General features: G+C 38.5%; 1 protein-coding gene across 8 annotated transcripts in view; it reads left to right on the top strand.

Moving 5' to 3' along the window:
• Positions 1-20,610, top strand: part of mettl25 (methyltransferase like 25) — a 53,038-nt gene that overhangs the window by 30,664 nt on the left and 1,764 nt on the right. For 3 of the 8 annotated variants that reach the window (XR_011346714.1, XM_069904027.1, XM_069904029.1), the window contains exons 6-10: positions 6,308-6,402; positions 6,523-6,552; positions 8,080-8,180; positions 13,237-13,330; positions 20,255-20,329. Coding sequence is in view for 5 of the 8 variants with exons in the window: in XM_069904027.1 (XP_069760128.1) it covers positions 6,308-6,402; positions 6,523-6,552; positions 8,080-8,180; positions 13,237-13,330; positions 20,255-20,329 (395 nt within the window). In the remaining 3 variants the exon portion in view is untranslated. The other 5 variants (XR_011346715.1, XR_011346716.1, XM_069904028.1 and 2 more) reach the window with 5 other exon arrangements.

Here is a 20,610-nt window from a genome sequence, read left to right on the forward strand (position 1 = left end):
ATCCCCACCACCCTTTGCGTAAAGAAATTTCCCCTCATGTTCCCCTTATAATTTTCCCCCTTCAATCTTAAACCATGCCCTCTAGTTTGAATCTGCCCCTTTCTTAATTGAAAAAGCCTATCCACATTTACTCTGTCTGTCCCTTTTAAAATCTTAAACACCTCTATCAAGTCCCCTCTCAATCTTCTACGCTCCAGAGAAAAAAGCCTCAGTCTGCACAACCTTTCCCTGTAACTCAGACCCTGAAATCCTGTCAACATTCTCGTGAACCTTCTCTGCACTCTCTCTATTTTGTTTATATCTTTCCTGTAATTTGGTGACCAAAACTGTACACAGTACTCTAAATTTGGCCTCACCAATGCCTTGTACAATTTAATCATAACCTCCCTACTCTTGAATTCAATACTCCGATTTATGAAGGCCAACATTCCAAATGCCTTCTTCACCACACCATCTACCTGAAAATTTCAAAAATAGGATTATTTTCACCTTTTATGAATTAAGAATTGAAGAATTCTATATTCATGTACAGTATATAGAATACCTTAACTTTTATCATGGCGTGTATTGTCTCATCATTATCTGGAACTCTTCATAATGTTTGACAAATTAATTACTAAGTATGCACCTTGCTTCCTGGTAAACTGTCTGGAATAATATTTCATGTGATTGGCTGCTCAGCTAAATTGATGATATCACAGCTGCTGGACACCAAGGATCCCATTGAACTGACACTGGCTTCCATTTCTTCCTGGAATTCTAGAAGTCTCTCAAGTGTTCCCTGCTTAAAGTGTTCTGTTTCCTGCTTTTGTCTATCTTGGAAAGGACTGACCTCATCGGCTACTGGCATGACCATAGTGCGATTCATCAAATGAATTACTGTTTGATGTGCAACCTTTTCTGAGGGACCAGCACATGAGATTTCTGCATCTCCATGACACTTCCTTTCTTCTTCAATCTTTTTATTCTTTGGCTTGGCTTCGCGGACGAAGATTTATGGAGGGGGTAAAAAGTCCACGTCAGCTGCAGGCTCGTTTGTGGCTGACAAGTCCGATGCGGGACAGGCAGACACGATTGCAGCGGTTGCAGGGGAAAATTGGTTGGTTGGGGTTGGGTGTTGGGTTTTTCCTCCTTTGCCTTTTGTCAGTGAGGTAGGCTCTGCGGTCTTCTTCAAAGGAGGTTGCTGCCCGCCAAACTGTGAGGCGCCAAGATGCACGGTTTGAGGCGTTATCAGCCCACTGGCGGTGGTCAATGTGGCAGGCACCAAGAGATTTCTTTAGGCAGTCCTTGTACCTTTTCTTTGGTGCACCTCTGTCACGGTGGCCAGTGGAGAGCTCGCCATATAACACGATCTTGGGAAGGCGATGGTCCTCCATTCTGGAGACGTGACCCATCCAGCGCAGCTGGATCTTCAGCAGCGTGGACTCGATGCTGTCGACCTCTGCCATCTCGAGTACTTCGACGTTAGGGATGTAAGCGCTCCAATGGATGTTGAGGATGGAGCGGAGACAACGCTGGTGGAAGCGTTCTAGGAGCCGTAGGTGGTGCCGGTAGAGGACCCATGATTCGGAGCCGAATTTTATTAACATTTCATAATATACACAGCATGAGGATGATCGAATAGCACAACTAAAGTGACACTCCCTGGGATCATTTTATTTTTTTTATTTGACCCATCAGATAATTATAGAATTATCATATATGATGCAAGTAAGAATATGCCTGAATAAAGAAAAGAAGGTACCTGCATTTATTTGGCATTTTATGTCTCGGTGCAATTTTTCTAGTAAATGTAGGAAATGCAGCAGCCAATCTGTATGCTGCCAAATCGCACAAACAACGATGTGATACTTATATATATATATTTGCCCAGAAATCCAGCCCCAGTTACTATGTTCCACAATAGCCACAGCACACTGTGCTCTGCTGCTAAAATTCAGTTCCATGTAATGAACTTGGATGATGCACTGCTGTCATTATATCATCTTATTCTTCTGAGGCAGCTTCTTTGGACTGTGTAGACTGCAGCCGATTCCTCTGCATGAATTTTTTTTTAATGCGGGAAGGTTGTTGCACACGTTACCAAATGGCAATGACGTTTTAGGCAATATTCGAGTCATTTACTTTTAATAATTCTGCTATGGAAGAAGTACCTAAGATACCTTGGTTTTACTGTTTCTTTTCTCAGAATACACTTGGTATGTTCAGTAAAGCAAATGTCATTGGCGAATGGAATATTATTCCAAATATATTCTCAATGTTATGATAAAATATATCAATAACCTTCTTGTATAAAGAATAAAAAATATTCATGGAACATTTATAGAATAACTGAAAAAAAATCACCAAGCCATCTTTATACAAAGGATTGCTTTGAAATCCATTGGTTTTGTTCTATGAGCTCAACAGTACATTTTTTACATTAATAGATGATGCAAAATGCAGTGAGATAAAGGAGTAGTTAGAACCTGCACGAGTATTGTACATTTAAAATGTTTTATCTTGAATTGAATCTACGATCTAAGTTGATGGTGAAGCAGTCTAAGAGACCTGTCTTGTTACTTCCCTCAAGTTGGTTTGTTTGGAAGAATATTACTCAGTTTTGAATCCGGTGCTGCCTGTACATTCATTCCCTGTGACCTCAACGGGTTTCCTCCAGGCACTTTGGCTTCTTCCCACTCTCAAAAAGAATTGTATGGGATTTCTATGTTAATTGGTGTATTTAGGAGGTACAGGGCTTATTGTGCTGTATCTCTAAATTATTATTTTTTTAATAAATAGTGATTTTTCCATTTGTATATCTGCCTTTCCCTTGTAGCTTTCATCATGTTACATCAAAACGTTTCTTACAAAACTCATTTATCAGAACACTACTACAATGATAATATTATTTCATGTCAAGATTTGTGCACACTTTTGTGACTACAGCATCGAATCCACGCTGCTGAAGATCCAGCTGCGCTGGGTGGGTCTCGTCTCCAGAATGGAGGACCATCGCCTTCACAAGATCGTGTTATATGGCGAGCTCTCCACTGGCCACCGTGACAGAGGTGCACCAAAGAAGAGGTACAAGGACTGTCTAAAGAAATCTCTTGGTGCCTGCCACATTGACCACCGCCAGTGGGCCGATCTCGCCTCAAACCGTGCATCTTGGCGCCTCACAGTTCGTCGGGCAGCAACCTCCTTTGAAGAAGACCGCAGAGCCCACCTCACTGACAAAAGGCAAAGGAGGAAAAACCCGACACCCAACCCACCAATTTTCCCCTGCAACCGTGTCTGCCTGTCCCGCATCGGACTTGTCAGCCACAAACGAGCCTGCAGCTGACGTGGACATTTACCCCCTCCATAAATCTTCGTCCATGAAGCCAAGCCAAAGAATGTGTGTAACCGACTCTATAGTGAAGGGAAGAGCAGACACATCATTTTGTTTAGTCTTATGGTAAAATTTACAAACAGGCGTGAACCATGTTCTGACAGATATTAAATATTCCACAATTATGGATTTATTGATTAGCTCATATGCTGTACAATACCGTAGAATCACCATTTTCACATTAGCCCAGTTACCTCCGAAGAGATTTTTGTTGTAATTAAAGTGCAGAAAAACAACTAGATTCCAGTGTTGTGGATTCAGCTGGCACACATGCTTTTCCATCTCCTCTTCTTACCCCCCCCCCCCCATAGTTTGAATTTGTCTTTTGTTCAAATCTAATTCCTGTTAGTAACTGGATTTAATAATATACTTCCCTGAGTGCGCTACAACTACTTCACTTGCAGCTGTGTATAATTCTCAGTCAACTCTGGTTTGTATTCATTTCTGTTTGATTTATCTAACCACAGTTTGGCCATCTCCCTGTAGATCCCTATCTGCAGTTTCTCTGGCCAATCATTTTTTCTTCTTTTCAGGTGAGATAGCTTTGGAGGAGTCGGTAATTTTTCCTAGATATCTGTTCTTCGAATGTTTGAATATCAAGATTTACAGTTGAATATCAATTCAACTTGTCAAAATGTGCTTTAATGTTAAAATACAATTGTCATCATATATGAAAGGAAAACTGTATTTTGCAGCAAAATCAAAAAATACTAATGTCAGGATTAGAGATGTATGTGCATATAAGTGATTTTATTTTTTTTCTTAGGCTTTAGAACTCGATTTCTGGGATTACCTTTGAATAAATGTATGATGTTGAATGAATGCTGATTTCTATTTTCCCAAATGTGTTTGAAGTTGAGTTCTCTCGAGTTGATCCAAGGTCATTGGGTTCATCTTTGATCACTTAAGCTAAGCCAGCACAAAAGAGAAGGTTGTCCATTGCCTTCTGACATTTCTGATCCAGAGGAGTCAAAGGAAGCAAATATCCTGAAGACTTTAACAATAGTTGACCAATACTGTCTTCCTTGTTAACACCAGTGAACTGTCAGTTCCCAGGTTTTTGAATTATGAAGGCATTGTCAAACCTGATCAAAACCTGTGTCCACGTAGATGTAACAACATGTAGCCAGTTGGAAACTGAGATTAATCCTTCCTAGACCAAGCACTAAGCAAACTGAAATATCTCTGTTAAATGAGTAAATTGACATAAAGCTTAGGGATACACCTCAGGCTTTCTTCAGTATGTTTCAGTACCGTTGTAGATTACGCTTTACTTCTGATGCCATATATAGCAGAGGGAATGTGTCGGTTTCATGTTGATTCCCTTGAAACAAAGGAATTGGTAGCTAATGAAATAGCAAGCTCCAGATTAAAAAGTACCAATAAATATTTATCATTTGACATTGAGAACTCCAGAACAATTCATTTCATCTCCCCTTTAAACAAAGAATTTTGCAGCTAATTTTGCTTTCATAGAAAAGTACAGCACTGAAACATGACCTACTGGCCAACTCACCCGTGCTGACCTATTTATGTTCATTCATTTTGCCTACATTAAGCCTGCATGCCTCGATATCGTTTCTTTGTAAATGTCTGCCCAAATGCTTTAAATATTGCAAATCCCCTGGCAGCTCATTCCAGACATTCACCACCTTCCGTGTGGGGAAAAATTCCCCCTTCAGGTCTCCTTTAAATGTTTCCCTTCTCCCCTTAAACTGTACCCTGTACTTCTAGACTCTATATGTTGTCTTTTTTTTGTCTTTGGCTTGGCTTCGCGGACGAAGATTTATGGAGGGGGTAAAAGTCCACGTCAGCTGCAGGCTCGATTGTGGCTGACAAGTCTGATGCGGGACAGGCAGACACGGTTGCAGGGGAAAATTGGTGGGTTGGGGTTGGGTGTTGGGTTTTTCCTCCTTTGTCTTTTGTCAGTGAGGTGGGCTCTGCGGTCTTCTTCAAAGGAGGTTGCTGCCCGACGAACTGTGAGGCGCCAAGATGCACGGTTTGAGGCGAGATCAGCCCACTGGCGGTGGTCAATGTGGCAGGCACCAAGAGATTTCTTTAGGCAGTCCTTGTACCTCTTCTTTGGTGCACCTCTGTCACGGTGGCCAGTGGAGAGCTCGCCATAGAACACGATCTTGGGAAGGCGATGGTCCTCCATTCTGGAGACGTGACCCACCCAGCGCAGCAAAAATAACACTGGATGACAACATTTATATAAAAAAAAATTTAAAAAAATTGGGCATTATGATAGACCTTCAAGCTGAACACAAAGATAATTTCATACTTGCTGTATCTTGTAGCAAGTTGGAGAAACATTAAATTAACCTTCATTGAATTTATCGTGTTTAATCACATGATGAGGCTGACACATTGGATAAGTCCAACTGACTTAAAAATGTTTTGCTGCTGATTTTCGTTTGTACTCAGCATCTGATGCCTCTCATGTTAATGTTCAACAGTAGTCAACCAGTACTGATGGATTCCAGTTGCCACTTTTCCGTGATTGCAATGCCCTGGTGAAACCTCTCACCATGATTGTCACTGACTGCATCAAGATCACCAGGGAAGAGGTCCAAGTGCGAATACAGAAAATCAATTTTCAATGACGTGTTGCACTTCATAGTTTTGGATGCTTGAAGCATGTTAAAAATATGGCAGGAAATCACAAACATAGGTTAGATCCAAAAAAAAGCAGGAGCTGAGAGGAAAATTTTAAGGTGATTTCACAAAATACACCCAAAAGTGTTCAAGAAACAAAATCTTTGTGGTCCAGTGTAATTTCAAGGACAGCTGTAAAGTATTCATTTTCTTGATTTATTTTCAATTTATTTATTAGCAAGTATTTATCCAAAATTATATTATAAAAATGTACCTCCAAAATGTGAATGCAAAGGAATTCATTTCTAAAAAGTATTCCCAACTTTTACTCTGCAGAATGCTGTCAAGGATCATGGGGATTTCCTGTGAGCCAGTATTTGAGAAGCACTGCGTGGCATTGTGGGCGGAATGCTAGAATGTCTGCGTGTCTGGTAGGCTTGTATTATTATCCTTGCATCTGTTATGCATGATGCGTTAATTTCAGTAAATTATAGGATTATAAATTCACCCTATTCAGTTCTTAAACTTGCTGTGTTTATTTTACACTGCAGCCATTTGAAAGAGTGACATTTGGCCATGGGGTAAGTTTTGTCCATTTATACTTCAATTTGACAACTATTAAAATCTTCAATTTAAATCTTTAATTTTAACTTGTTTAATGGTTAATTGATTCCCCTTAGCAAATTAATACTGATTGCATTATTAATGACTTTGTCATGACAGTAGATTGACTACTTTGACAGTCTACCAAAACTTTGGGTAGCTGTGACAACTCTGCAGGATAACATTAATTAATAATAATCATCCTACCAAGTCCTTTTCCTTTCCCATTCAAATTCACCTCCAATGAAAGTGTTCTTACTTATAGATATCCAGATGCAGTTTTCATTCACAGTAACAAGTCTGAACAACATAGCAAAGATTTACAATTCATCCTCACCTTGGCCTTTTGGAGTTTCTGTCCTTTCTGCTCCAAATTCAGTGCCGTTGAGGTCAAACTCCTACTCCTTCGATCCCATATAAGATGTTGAGTATTAATTTCCTTACTAGTTCCATGCTGACTGAAAATGTAGATGGTTCTCCCATTCAGAACTCCATTGGAAGGTTAATGTTGTAATTGCTTCTCAGTACCTTGGTACATTCCAAGTTATATAGAGCATCAGTCAAGAATTTCTTCTGAATAGCATAACATTTCTACGTGCTATGTTCATGAATTTTGTCGAAATATCAATTATTTTATTATATGAACAGTTTACAAAGTTGCTTCCAAGACATTGTGCTTACAAAACTTCAGCATAAAGAGGAAAGTGGATAGTTATAAGTAATGTATGTGTAGTTGTCACTTTTGGGAAAATCAATCACTCATTTGTGGCCTGCAGAAAGCTCAAACAGAAACAGTGCATCTAATGTGAGGCCTGCTTCACCCTTTCCTGGATAGCTGCCCTTAACTTTGATACTTATCTCTCACTATGAGTCTTCCAAAGAACCTACTACCATGCCTTGGCCAAACTTGGCTCTGAATCACCTACCATTCCTACCACATCACCACGGCCACCTCTGGAACATTTAAGCCTCAAAATCCCATCCCTACCACAACTGATACCAGCCTGGATTCCTACTCCCCCTCCTTCCATTAGCTGCTCTTTAAGATTTTATTAGACAGAAAATAATGATTTAATAAGGGAAATTGCTGTTCATTTTGCACAAAACCAATGTGTTCAATCTTATGTGATTGAGATAATTTCTATGGATGTGGGTTCAGGTTCTGCTTGTTTTATTGGAACATCCCACAATTTCAGAAATGAAGGAACAGTGTGTGGCTCTTTCACGGAAAACAAAAGCAAAAAACCAGAGATGCAATAAAAACTCAAAGGGGTTGGACTTTTGCCACAATTGAAAATTAAATCTAAAAAAAACCTTTTACTGTTGCCACTAACTGGTATTTTTATAGCATCTTTTTGGCATATGTTGAAATCACTGCAGAATGTTGTTGTTAAACTTATTTCAACTTTATTCTCTTCCTTATGCACATGTGCTAAATTGTATTTGTCTATTTGTTCAGAATTGCCACGGAGTGCGTTGTATCCTATTTATCTTTTTGTTATCAGCAGCTTCCATCAAAATCGCTATTTTATCGTGCAGTTCTACAAGTTATAATCAAAGAGCACTTTGGAAGTGGAAAACCATCCTACACAGTACCACAAACGAAGTATGTTTTAGATGTCTGAATTTCAAGTATTTGAGAGTTGTTATCCCTGGGAGGTATAATGACATAGAGTGAAGGAGAGATATAGACCACTTTACCACATGATAGGACAATTAATTGCAATGGGTTGGGAGTGAGTGGGTGGAAGCAGGGTGGACATGTGCATTCTCTTTTAATTCCTATTGAAGACCAAAGCAATAAGACACAAAAGCTCCACTTTCTGACAGCTACAAAGGATCCTGAGTAAGTTGAGTTTTGAAAGTTTCTGTTTTTAGTTTCAGGTCTTTAAACATCTGGGAGCAAAACAATTATCTCGCTCACAAACGAAAATACCACCATCAGACTGATCTAGTGGAAGAATCATTTGCTTTTCCTACCAGCACTAAAGTACCAATTTCACAGTCACTGAATTACCCAGATTAATATGAAAATAGGTTTCTTGATTTTATCCTGCCATGCAGTCATATCTAATCTTTATCTTAACTTGTTTGCATATTCATTAATAATTTCCCTGTCCACCAGTAAATCTCAGTCTAAGGTGCGAGTTCCAGATTTTCAATTCAATCAAGTACACGGTGTAATATAGTTTATTTTTTTCACAATGATGACACCTTTGAATGGCCTTGCTTTAATTTTAAGGTAACTAGAGTGTCCTCCATAAAGTTTGGGACAAAGACACTTTTTCCTTTATTTTCCCATGTGCTCCACAGTTTTAAATTTGTAATCAAACAATTCATGTGATTTAAAGTACGCATTCCAGATTTTATTCCCGTATTCATTTTGGTTTGACCATGCAGAAATTGCAGCACTTTTTCTACATAGCAATGGTATACATATTAAAATGGTCATGCTTCGTACTTTGTTGGATATCCTTTGCACGCAATGACTGCTTGAATTCTGTAATTCATAAGCATCACCAGGTGCTGAGTATCTTCTCTGGTGATGCTCTACCAGGCCTCTACTGCAGCCACCTTCAGCTCCTACTTGTTTTAGGGGCTTATCCCCTTAAGTTTTCTCTTCCGCATATGGAAACCATGCTCAATTGGATTTAGATTGGGTGACTGATTTGGCCATTTAAGAACGTTCCAGTTTTTAGCTTTGAAAAATTCCTTTGTTGCTTTAGATCATTTGGGATCATTGTCTTGCTGTAGGATGAAGCACCGTCCAGTGAGTTTGGAGGTATTTCCTCGAACTTGAGCAGATACGATGTTTATATCTCAGAATTCAATTGCTATTGCCATTGGCAGTTACACTATCAATGAAGATAAGTGTGCCAGTACCTGTGACAGCCAGACATCCACTAGCCCTAACACTCTCACACCATGTTACACAGATGAGATGATATGCTTTGGATCTTGGGAAATTTGATCTTGGCATCACTTTGATACAGGTATCAGCTGTCCACAAGACTTTTTTTCCAGAATTCTGCAGGCTTTTTTTAAATACTTCTTGGCAATCTGTAATCTGGCCATCCTGTTTTTTGTGGCTAACTCGTGGTTTGCATCTTGCAGTGTAGCCTCTGTATTTCTGTTTATGAAGTCATCTGCAGATAGTAATCATTGATACATCCAGACTTGCCTCTTGAAGAGTGTTTGTTATCTGTAGGACAGGCATTTGGGGATTTTTCTTCATTATAATGGAGAAACTAAAAGACTGTAATTTCTACATTATCAAACCAAAATATACACAAAAAACTTTTAATAAAACCTGAAATGTACACTGTAATCACATGAATTGTTTGATTACAAATTAAAAACTGGAGCACAGGGCAAATGAAGGAAAAAAGTGTCTCTGTCCCAAACATTATGGAGGACACTGCGTCTTTTATTTGTATGCCTTGAAAACAAGTGAGCTTCTCTTCATCTATTATCTCAGATCCCTGCATCATCTCAAACACTTTACAATCTCATCTTACATTTTTGTTGAATGTGTTTATGGAAACTCATCTTTCAGTTATGGTTCATCTCATTCCATGCTCAGAGAAACTTCAGTGTATCATTTTGCATTTTTTAAATATATTTTCAAATCAACATGAAAACATGAAATTCATCAGTTACATAAAAGAGACATAATTTTATCATTCGATGTTGATTTTGAGTAAGAAAATTTTTAAAAAACAAGAAAACAAAGTACAAGCCCTAACCCTCCCCCTTCCCATCCACCCAGGGGGAAAAAAAAGGAGATAAGTAGTCAGTTAGAATTGAAGAGAGAAGAGACAAAAAAAGTAAAGAAGAAAAAAAAGTTTCATTGGTTTCATCAATCTCCCACCAAGGGACAAATATGCTGACTTACTTGGAATCCCAGGTGGTTCCAGGATGTTCCCTGGAACATGACAAGGTTGAATGCAAAAATGCAGGTTGCATTTCTCAGCTAACCTTGTACATTCTTGAAGAGATTGCTAAACAATCAACTACTAAATTTAAGAACAGTCTCTTTTCAAAAGAATCAACTGGGAACAGGTTTGAGGTTGACTGAAAGTATTTAAATAGGAGTCACTATATAATACTATGAATGAGAGAAACCTTCACAGAATCTATTTAGACTGAATTTCAATTTGATTCCCAAAGGTAGTCAGGCACATTATTTTTATTTCAACAAACTATTGTGATTTTAGCTGTTTATACCACTTACCTTATTTAGTATGTAACTTCTAATAAAGCAGGGTGGAAAAATAAAATTGAATTTGATAGTAGCAATTATAAAACACATTAATCTTAAACATAATACTGCTGTAAAGCTGATATTGTGGGTTGGAAGCATTTCAGCTGGATGGATATGGTTCTGTCTTGTGCATGCCTGTGTGCGTGTCAGGAATTGTGAAAAATGTAACGTTTTGGGCATTGCTGAACATAGAACATTGCAGCACATTACCACCCCTTCGATATACCTTCTAAAACAAAATAACCCTTCCTTACCCTTTATTTTTCTTTCATCTGTGTACCTGTCTAAGAGTCTCTGATGCTTCTATTGTTCCATCCTCCACTACCACCTTTGGCAATGCATTCCAGGCACCCACAACTCTCAATGTTTTTAAAAAAAAAAAAAAAAAAAAATCCTCGATGTCTTCCCTAATTCTTCTTCCCTTCACTTTGTACAGATGTTCTCTGGTGTTTGGTACTCCTGCCCTGGGAAAAAGGTGCTGGCTGTTCACCTTCTCTATGCCGCTCATAATTTTGTAGACCTCCATTAAGTCACCTCTCATCCTTCTTCGCTTCAAAGAGAAAAGCCTTAGCTCTGCTAACCTTGCCTCACAAGACTTATTTTCCAATCCAGGCAACATCGTGGTAAATCTCCTCTGCATCCTCTCCCTTAGCTTCTTCATCCTTCCTACAATGAGTTGAGCACAATACTGTAAGTCTGGTCTCATCAGAGATTTCTAGAGTTGCAACATGACCTTTTGACTCGAACTCAATCCCCCTACTAATGAAGCTCAGCATCTCATAGGCCTTTCATATCAACATGCATGGCAACCTTGAGAGATGCATGTATTTGGACCCCAAGGATCCTCTGTTCCTCTACACTGTTAAGCATCCTACCATTAACCATGTACTCTGCCTACAAGAGTGCATCACCTCACACTTATCCAGATTGAACACCAACTGCCACTTTTCCACCCAACTCTGCATCCTGTTTCTATCCTGTTGTAACCTACGACAACTTCAGCACTATGGACAACTTCTTCAACCTTCGTGTCATTCACAAACTTACCCATCTTCATGCAGGTCATTTATAAAAATCACAAACAGCAGGGGGTCCCAGAACAGATGCCTGTGGAACTCCACGAGTCACTGATCTCCAAGCAGAATACTTTCCGTCCATTACCACTCTCTGCTTTCTATCATCAAGCCAATTCTGAATCCACACAGCCAAGGTTTCATGGATCCCATGACTTTCTGAATGAGTTTCTCATGGGGACCTTGTCAAATGCCTCACTAAAATCTGTATACACCACATCTACTCTCCTACCTTCATCAATAGCTTTTATTACCTCCTCAAAAAAAACTCTATTAGGCTTGTGGGGCACAACCTTCCCCTCACAAAGCCATGCAGATTATCTCTTGAGAAGACTGTACCTTTCTCAATACTCATAAATCCTGAACTTCTCTCCAATAGTGTGCCCACCAATGATGTAAGACTCACTGGTCGATAATTCACAGGATTTTCCCTGTTACCTTTTTAAACAAGGGGACCACATATAATACTCTCCAATAACCTGGCATCTCCCCGTGGCCATAGAGGACTCAAAGATCATTCCCATAGTCCCAACAATCTCTTCCCTCCCTTCCCACAGCAACCTGGATATATTTCGTCTGGTCATTACCAATCCTAATGTTTTTTTAAGAAAATCCAGCACTTCTTCGGATGTGTTTTTATATATATCCAATGACTTTTTAAAATGTTTTATTTCTGACCAAATTGTTTGGATAACTAGTTAAAGTCTGAAGTACCTTTTAATATTCTTTCACAGTTTTGAAGAAATAGTGCTGATTGAATGCTAGACTTGCATGGTCTTAGTATTTCCTAGAGGGTTCCGTACAGCAAACTATTGCATGGGTATCCCATTGTACCACAATAGAATCATAAAGGTAGAGCACATTACCAGATCCTTCAAATCCAACCATCAATTTACAATAATCTTGTATTAATCCCATTCTCTGTTCTTGTCATATTTCCATCAGCTACCCCCAGATTATGAAACTCGCCAGAGGGCAATTTGTTACAGCATGAGTTGCGGATGCTGGAGTTAACTGGAGGACCCGGAGGAAACACATAGGGAAACGTGCAAATTCCTCAAACAAAGCAACAGTAGTCCGGATCAAACTACTGAGAGAGTAGTGCTATGAGACTCCTTTTTTGTGAGGTTTACTGTGTCTGGGGCAGACTGCTCCCACTGGGTCTTCTGCACTAGTGACCTTTATATCCATCTACATTTGGATATTATTTATCATTCAATTAAATTGATTATTGAATTCTTCAAAATAACTGAATGCCATTTAAAAGAAAAGCCTTAATCTTTTTACATACACTTGAAATGATTGTAATATTTGATCATTCACAGAGTGAAACACGTTGGAAAGATTTACTTAAAATCGGCGTCTTTTGTGGATTACACGAGAAAAGCAACAGAAAAGCTGGGAATGGACAGCTCGAAGGTTGGTGGTTTTATTGAATTATTCAAGTTATGAGAGCTACCACTTGCATTCATCGTGGCGTGTTATGGCAGATTAAATGTGGGAACTTCCAACTATTGCTACAAAATGTTTCTAAAATGTTTAAAAGGTTTGTTGCTTCTGCACAAATAATTAAGATTTTGGTGATAATTTCCTTCGTGTGGTTTTCTCGGACATTAACCTGTTTAAAGTTATTTGACTAATAATTTAATTCATTTGAATGTGCAGAGATATGGCCAAATGCAGGGTTAAAACAGGAAATTGTGGTATTATTTAGCAGGTTGGAAAGCATCTGCAGTGCTAGAAACCAGATCATTTTCAAGTTTATTGTCAGGGTGCAGTGGGAAGGATACATTATCATGTGCAGTCCAACAAGTCAACTATAAAAGGCACTGAGAAGTTCAAAGTAGAAAAGCAAGAGCACATTACAGTGTACAGTGTCATAACGAAAGGATCGTTTAGTACACAGCAAGAGCTAACACTTTTGGTTCATGACCTTTCGTGGAAGGTCATCAGTCTGAAAAATCGACTGTTTCTCATACAGATGCTGAGTACATACAGTTTGTTGTTGCTGTCGATAGAATTTTGTTTATCGGAATTTGTAAAATGAACTGTTTCAAATGGATTGGAATTTGGATCCTTACTGCCATCTGACTGCATGATGGGTATTCAAGAAAGCAAGGCATTCCTTCCAATTAAGAAAGAATCCAGATTCTGTCTTGTGTTTGTGCCATAATGTTCAGAGGTCACATAAACTTGGGATTTTGTAAATTATAAGACAGCTGGAGGTTGTCACAGTAACAAGGGATACAAATTAGTTTGCAGTAAATGACTGGGGAAAAGTAACCGAGTTGTCTTGTACGAATAACATTTCAGTAGAGAAATTTAATCATACAGTAGTAAAGAATATTACTAATTATATTGGCTATAATCCAAATGCAGCAATAAGTCGAGCATTGTCACGAAAGGTCAGACAGCAGGAGAAGTGTGCCCACTATTTCGTTCAACTGGATCCTTGGGTCTTTTTTGGAAACATTATAATTATATTCTTTATGCAACTCTTTTATTAATGGTCTGTAATAGACTTTGTCAAAGAATGGCTAGCATTAAAGATGTCTTGCCAGGAAAATCTATAATGTTTTACACATTTTCCAGTGAACAGTTTTGTTATTATCCTAGTTATTCCTGAATCAGATGTACTGGTTTTAATAGGCATTCAGATTTCTTCAGTCACAATAGCTTTTTCTCAATATTTCTATATGAACTTCAGTTTGTGGATCCAAACAAAAGCTAAGTCAACAGAAAGAGAATATCAAACCACATTAGTCAAGCTTGTTTCAAGATGCAAATGTTCTATGTTACACGAATAAATGTTGAAGAAAATTCAATTCAAGTTTACTGTCACATGTACCAAGATGCAACAATAGAGGTTGTTTTGTCATACACAGTACAAGTAAGACACAGGCTAAAAGTGCAGTTTCAGAGAGAGATCATTTGGAACAGGGTGAAGCATAACCTTACTATTTTGAGGTTCATTCAGACATTAGAATTTTGGCAAGAAGGAAACTATCCTCGAATGTGTTGGTCCTTAATCTATAATGATAAATCTTCTTCCTGTTGGGGTTGGTGGGGTGGGGGGGGGGTGGCGGGAGGTGAAGAGAATACGGGCAAGATGGGATGAGCCTTTTATAGACTCACAACACTGGACAACAAATAATTTGCTTCCTGAAAACTTTTGGGTATATCTTAGCAATTTTGGACTGCTGATCACGAAAATCACCTTAGAAATTTCCTATCCTGTACAGCTTTGTAGATATTACCTATGTTTGTGATTTCCTGTCATATTTTAAGTCTACTTCAAACAGGCAAAATCATGCAGTGTAACATGTCATTGAAAATTCATTTTCTGCTTTAGCACACTTGGACTTCTGATTTTGGTGCAGTCGGTGATGAACACGGTGAAAGATTTCAATGGGACGTTGTGACCAAGGACAAGTGATATCAGGGCAACTGGAATCCATGTAAAAACACAATGCTGGAGAAACTCTGCTGGTCAGCAGTGTCCTTTATATAGCAAAGATAAAAATACAACCAATGTTTCAGGCTTTAGCCCTTAATCAATTTATCCTTCATCAAACTGGGGAATCCATCAATGCTGGCCGACCATTGTTGGATACTGACACGAGAGGCATCAGTTGCTGATTACAAATGAAAATCAGTCGCAAAACATTTTTAGATCTGTTGAACTAACACAATGTGCCGGCATCATTATGTAATTAAACATGCTAAATTCAATAAAAGTTCATTTAATGTTTCTCCAACTTCCCACGTGATACAGAAAATGTGAAATTATCTTTGTGTGCTCAGCTTGAAGTTTTTCATCATAATCCCCACTTTTTTTTTTTCAGGAAGCAAACCTATTGGGGAAAAAAAAATTGTCCAGCGTAATTAATGGGGTGAATTTGTTTCTGAGGAGGAAAGCATTGTCAGTGTGCTATTTCTTATAGATTTTATGAGACATTTGCTGAAGTTGTGGTGGACCTTCAGAAGAACCAACTGACTTCCCTGGTGTATTTTGAGACCTAATTCAAGTAATAAACAATTAATAGGTTGCAAGATCTACACAATTTTCTGCAGGAGTTCATGAATCATATAAAATGTACTGGTTAGGAATTTTGTTTTGCCCTTTTTTTAAAAAACTTATAGAGAGTGTTTCATCACTGAAATATCAGGGGTGAGTGCTTGTCTCCATTCAGGCAGAGGATATTTGGATGGCACATATCTTCCCCATTCTATTGATAGACGTCACCACGCAATTTACAAACTGTATCATGTTGTCGTGGTTGCGACAGTATAGGGGTGATGAATCTCAGATGCAGGAGAAGGAGACTGAGAGTGTCAGGATCACCCATGTGGCAGTGAGTCAATGAGTTTAGCTGGGTGGTGTTTGGGGAGTTGTGTCTAGTGAATTATAAAAAAGAAAGTTGACTTCATGGTGTGCTGAAGGAAACGAGTGAGTGTATTCTTTATTTGTTTGTAAGCTGTGTTGTTACATTCAAAATGTAATATACATGATATGCAGTTTTCAACTTTTATCTGCCTTAAGGCAAATAAAGAGTTGCCATGAGCATGGCCTGATGCCCCTAACAATAAAGGAAAGAGAAGCAGAGACTCCCTTCAGAGACACGTGTTCAAACTATTGGCAGCCCAAGCTCCAGATCCAAACCTCCAATACAATCAGGAAACCTTCAGTGCCTGATGCTCCATGGAGCCCTTTCTTACATGCAAGTAATCCTGGTTCCAATGAGCCGGTCTCCAGCAGCTCGGACAGAACCTGTGTTGAGTCTTTCGACTGCAAGCCACCAACTCCCACGCAGCCTGTTTCGGTCCTTCAACCATTGGAGCCCCTTGCTGATCTGCTGTAACTGTGGTAACTATCCTGTAGAGTTGCCTCCTTTGCTTCTCCTTCTTAATGAGGCGGGGAGAGATGTTTTCCCGTTTCTGGTGCCCTGCGCAGCTCTGCTGGAGTCTGCAACTCCTTGTGATACATTGCCCAGCACAGGTGTCACCACCGTGGGCGTGGACCTCATTGATTGCAGGATTTTTTTTTTTTAAAACCATTGGCTCCTCTAGCGTGCCATTTAAAGCTGCAGCACCAACAATTTTTCTTTCTATCGTTTGATAAGATGAGTTTGGATCTTTTGACCATCTTCCTCACAAAGAATTTTAGGATCCAGTATGGTTTCTATGTTTTATGACTAACAACATCTATTTTTCACTTTAATTAAGAAAGAGGCTTCTGAGACAATCAGTCAGTCAAGTACAGATGAACTTGGCTTGAAGTTTCTTTCTCGTTGACTATAAATAATGATTGATGAGTTAAACTGTCTCTGTAATCAATAATCATCTCATGTATTTTGTGATTAAGAATTGCTCATTTAGGACACTGGCCAATAAACCTGATGGGTTTTTCCTTTATTGCTTTTGTCACAAAAGTTAAACCATGTAATTGCAAAAAATTGGTCAACAAACTACAAATACTGTAATTGTAGGATCAGCACTTGTTCTGAGAAAAGAGCATGAGACTTCAATGTTCTACCAAGCTCAAAGAGCATATCTCTGTAGTCTCCTGCCATCGATGAGGGTAAAAATAAGAATACAGAGGACAGGTGTAGAATGGAGATCAATGGTGAAGAACTTTTAGATCTAAGGTAAAGAGGAGTGATTGTGGGAATGAAGGCAGAGAGAAGAAAGAGGATTTGAGATGGAAGAAGTTTGAGACCCAGAAAAGGTCTGAGGAGTAAAACACAAAAGTCTACAGTCACTGTGACTGAAGTGAAAACACAATGTTGGAGAAACTCAGCAGGTCAAACTGTGTACTTTATGTAGCAAAGATAAAAGATACTGAACCAACATTTTGGGCTTGAGCCTTCATCAAAGTACGATGAGTCTGACATCATTGAGTAGTTATGAAAATTAGTAAGTGGAACAGATGAGAGGATATTTTAGGGTCACAAAACATATCATATCCTTAGGGAGAAGTGACTGTGGGATAGAGCAGGGGAAACTGCAGGGTGACAATAACTACAGATAAGACAAAATCCAAGTTATTTTAAGGAAAATCAAAACTTTTTATTGCAAATGCTAGAAATCATAAATAAATGTAATTAAGAAATATTCGATGGGCCTGGCGATAGTGTTGGTAGAATTGGTTATGGACAAGTTTCCTTAGAAGTTTAAAAATACAATTAAACCATACTTTATGCCTAAAATTCTAAATTGCATGCACTCCACCCAGTTTTTTTTTGTATTAAGTTACGCATTGTGACTTGAATTCTTGAATGCAATTGGATTAAAAGTGAGAGAGTCCATTGGGATACAAATTGCCCTTGAAAAAGTTTCAGAACTGGGAGTTTTGTATAAACTAATACATGGAGTGCAGATGGTTTCAATGGTGAACAAAGCAAAGAAGTTTGGGAAGCAAATGCAAGGAGTGCTTTATGAATATTGTTGAGGATTTATAGGTACGATGAAGTGCTTTTCCCAAAATAACATTTGTTATTAAAAGGAATATTTTTTATTTCCATTCAAAGTTAATTTGAAAAGAAAAGTTAAACTATTATGTAATCTGTTAATAATAGAGAATAACGTAAAACCCTAGGGATTATTGGCATTGTGCGAGACTTTCAGTCAGTTCTGTTCCACTTCAACACTCCCTAGAGTTGTAAAACTGAGTACAAGCAAAGTTGAGAAAGTGTTAGAGAAACAGCATCAGGGGTAGATAACCAAGGATAGACACCCACCAGGTGAACTATTTCTCTGCTCTTGCACCACATCAGTCCTGTAGGAACCTTTCCAGTGAGCAGTTTGATGCCAAATTCTCACAAAGTTTTTCAGCTACCCCAACTGCTGCATCCTCCCAACTTGAATTTTTGTGTCCTTCTACTCTTCCACAGGGCGTTTGTGGAACATTAGGAGTTAAACTAGAAAATCTCCAGATGCTGGGGCCTAGTGCAATACACAAAAGCACTGGAGAAACTCAGTAGGTCACACAGAATCCGTAGGAAGTAAAGGTAACCAACATTTTTTGGACCTGAGCCCTTTTGGGAATGTGGAGAAACTGGTAGATGGTTGAATAAAAAGGTATGAGGAGGGAGAAAGTATAAGAGGGAGGAGCACACGCTAACAATTAATTATTTTGGCAACTTGCATGACATGTATATGCAAGAATCAAACACAACCTTTCATGGAGCTGCCTGATTTCTTCTCTTGGCCATCACCTCGGGCGGCAGGACACACGTGACTCTATAATTTCTACAAACTTGATAGAGCAGTGGCCTCAGCAAGCTGTATAAAAATGTGAGCTTACCTCACATGTAGACTTGTTAGAATGTGAAGTTCTGCCAATTTTGCAACCACTTAAATTATATGGCCAGATTTGTACAATAGATTTGGAAACAACAGCAAAGGACATTTCGGTATTCTATGATTTGACAATATCATATTTGCAGTAGTTTTGATTTCTTTTTGTTTCAAACTGCTCTGTTCTGGCTAGTTTGTCTGCACACTGAGGCATCTCTGCAAAAATAAATTGAGGAAGGAAGACTGATGTTTTCCAGAAAAAAACCCAGACGTTTCAGTTGTTTCATACAGCATCTGTACTCAGTAACCTATGGAGATGTCCATTTTAATTACTATTTCCTTCCCTTTTATACTTCAGTTTTGTTTAGGATTGAGTCTTTATAAATGCATTTTACATTGTGTTTGTCTTCTACAAAAAGAGCTTTAAAATTACTTAGTTTAAACAATTTTGAAATGTTTAAATATTCACAGTTACTGGATATTGCTGGCAAGTACTGGATTACACTCGACCTACTGGGCAGTAAGATGATGTTCCAGATCATTAGTTGAAGTACAAATACTATGATTATAAATCAGCACATTTAAGTGCCATATCATTTATGAGTGCAATTATGAACACACTGCAAAATAAATTTTATCTAAACAATGAATTTAAGTGAAGTCATTTGAGAAAGTTACAAGAGACTGTTCAGTCTGTTACCTGCTCAGGCAATAATTAAAGATTTTTCAAGAAGGTAATGTCTCTCTAAATACAAGCTGACATTAACCATATTCTGTTATGTCTTGCATGGCTAAATGTGGTAGACCTGGCACCATAGAAAGGAAGGCATGTCTGCAAGAGTTTATTTGACCTCCACCAAATCAAATTGCTTAAGTAACAAGCTTTTAGCCAAAGCTATGTGTCATTATCTGTATGGGGTATGCCAACTGCAGATTGTAGCAATTGTACTTTGACAGGTATGTTTATGACATTCACTGGAACGATGCCAGTTGATCACATGGTTATAATTGTACTTAGATGTGTGCCTTTTTCCTATTTTTCAGATGTCAGACAGTTTAATACAAGGTTATTATGACAGATACATGCCCCGAATGAAAGAGTTGGAAGCATTTAACCTGGTAAGCTTTGGGGAATAGACATAAAAGAGCTTTCCGCACATGAAACAAAGAAAACCTGCTCATTTCCAATAGAATGACCTGCTGCTAATGCTGTTAACCAGGCAGGACAGCCAAAACAAAGTTTTGACAGCAATATTTTATAATATATAAAATATAATGGCCAAATTAAAAATAATGTAAGCTTAGTAAATGAAAAGCTTAATGCTCAAAAATGATCAAACATGGGGAAGAATAGCATTATTTATCCATTGAATAATTCACTGCTAATATGGCTGGCCTTC

Source organism: Narcine bancroftii, chromosome 11, assembly GCF_036971445.1.
Source record: "Narcine bancroftii isolate sNarBan1 chromosome 11, sNarBan1.hap1, whole genome shotgun sequence".
Lineage (NCBI taxonomy): Eukaryota > Metazoa > Chordata > Chondrichthyes > Torpediniformes > Narcinidae > Narcine > Narcine bancroftii.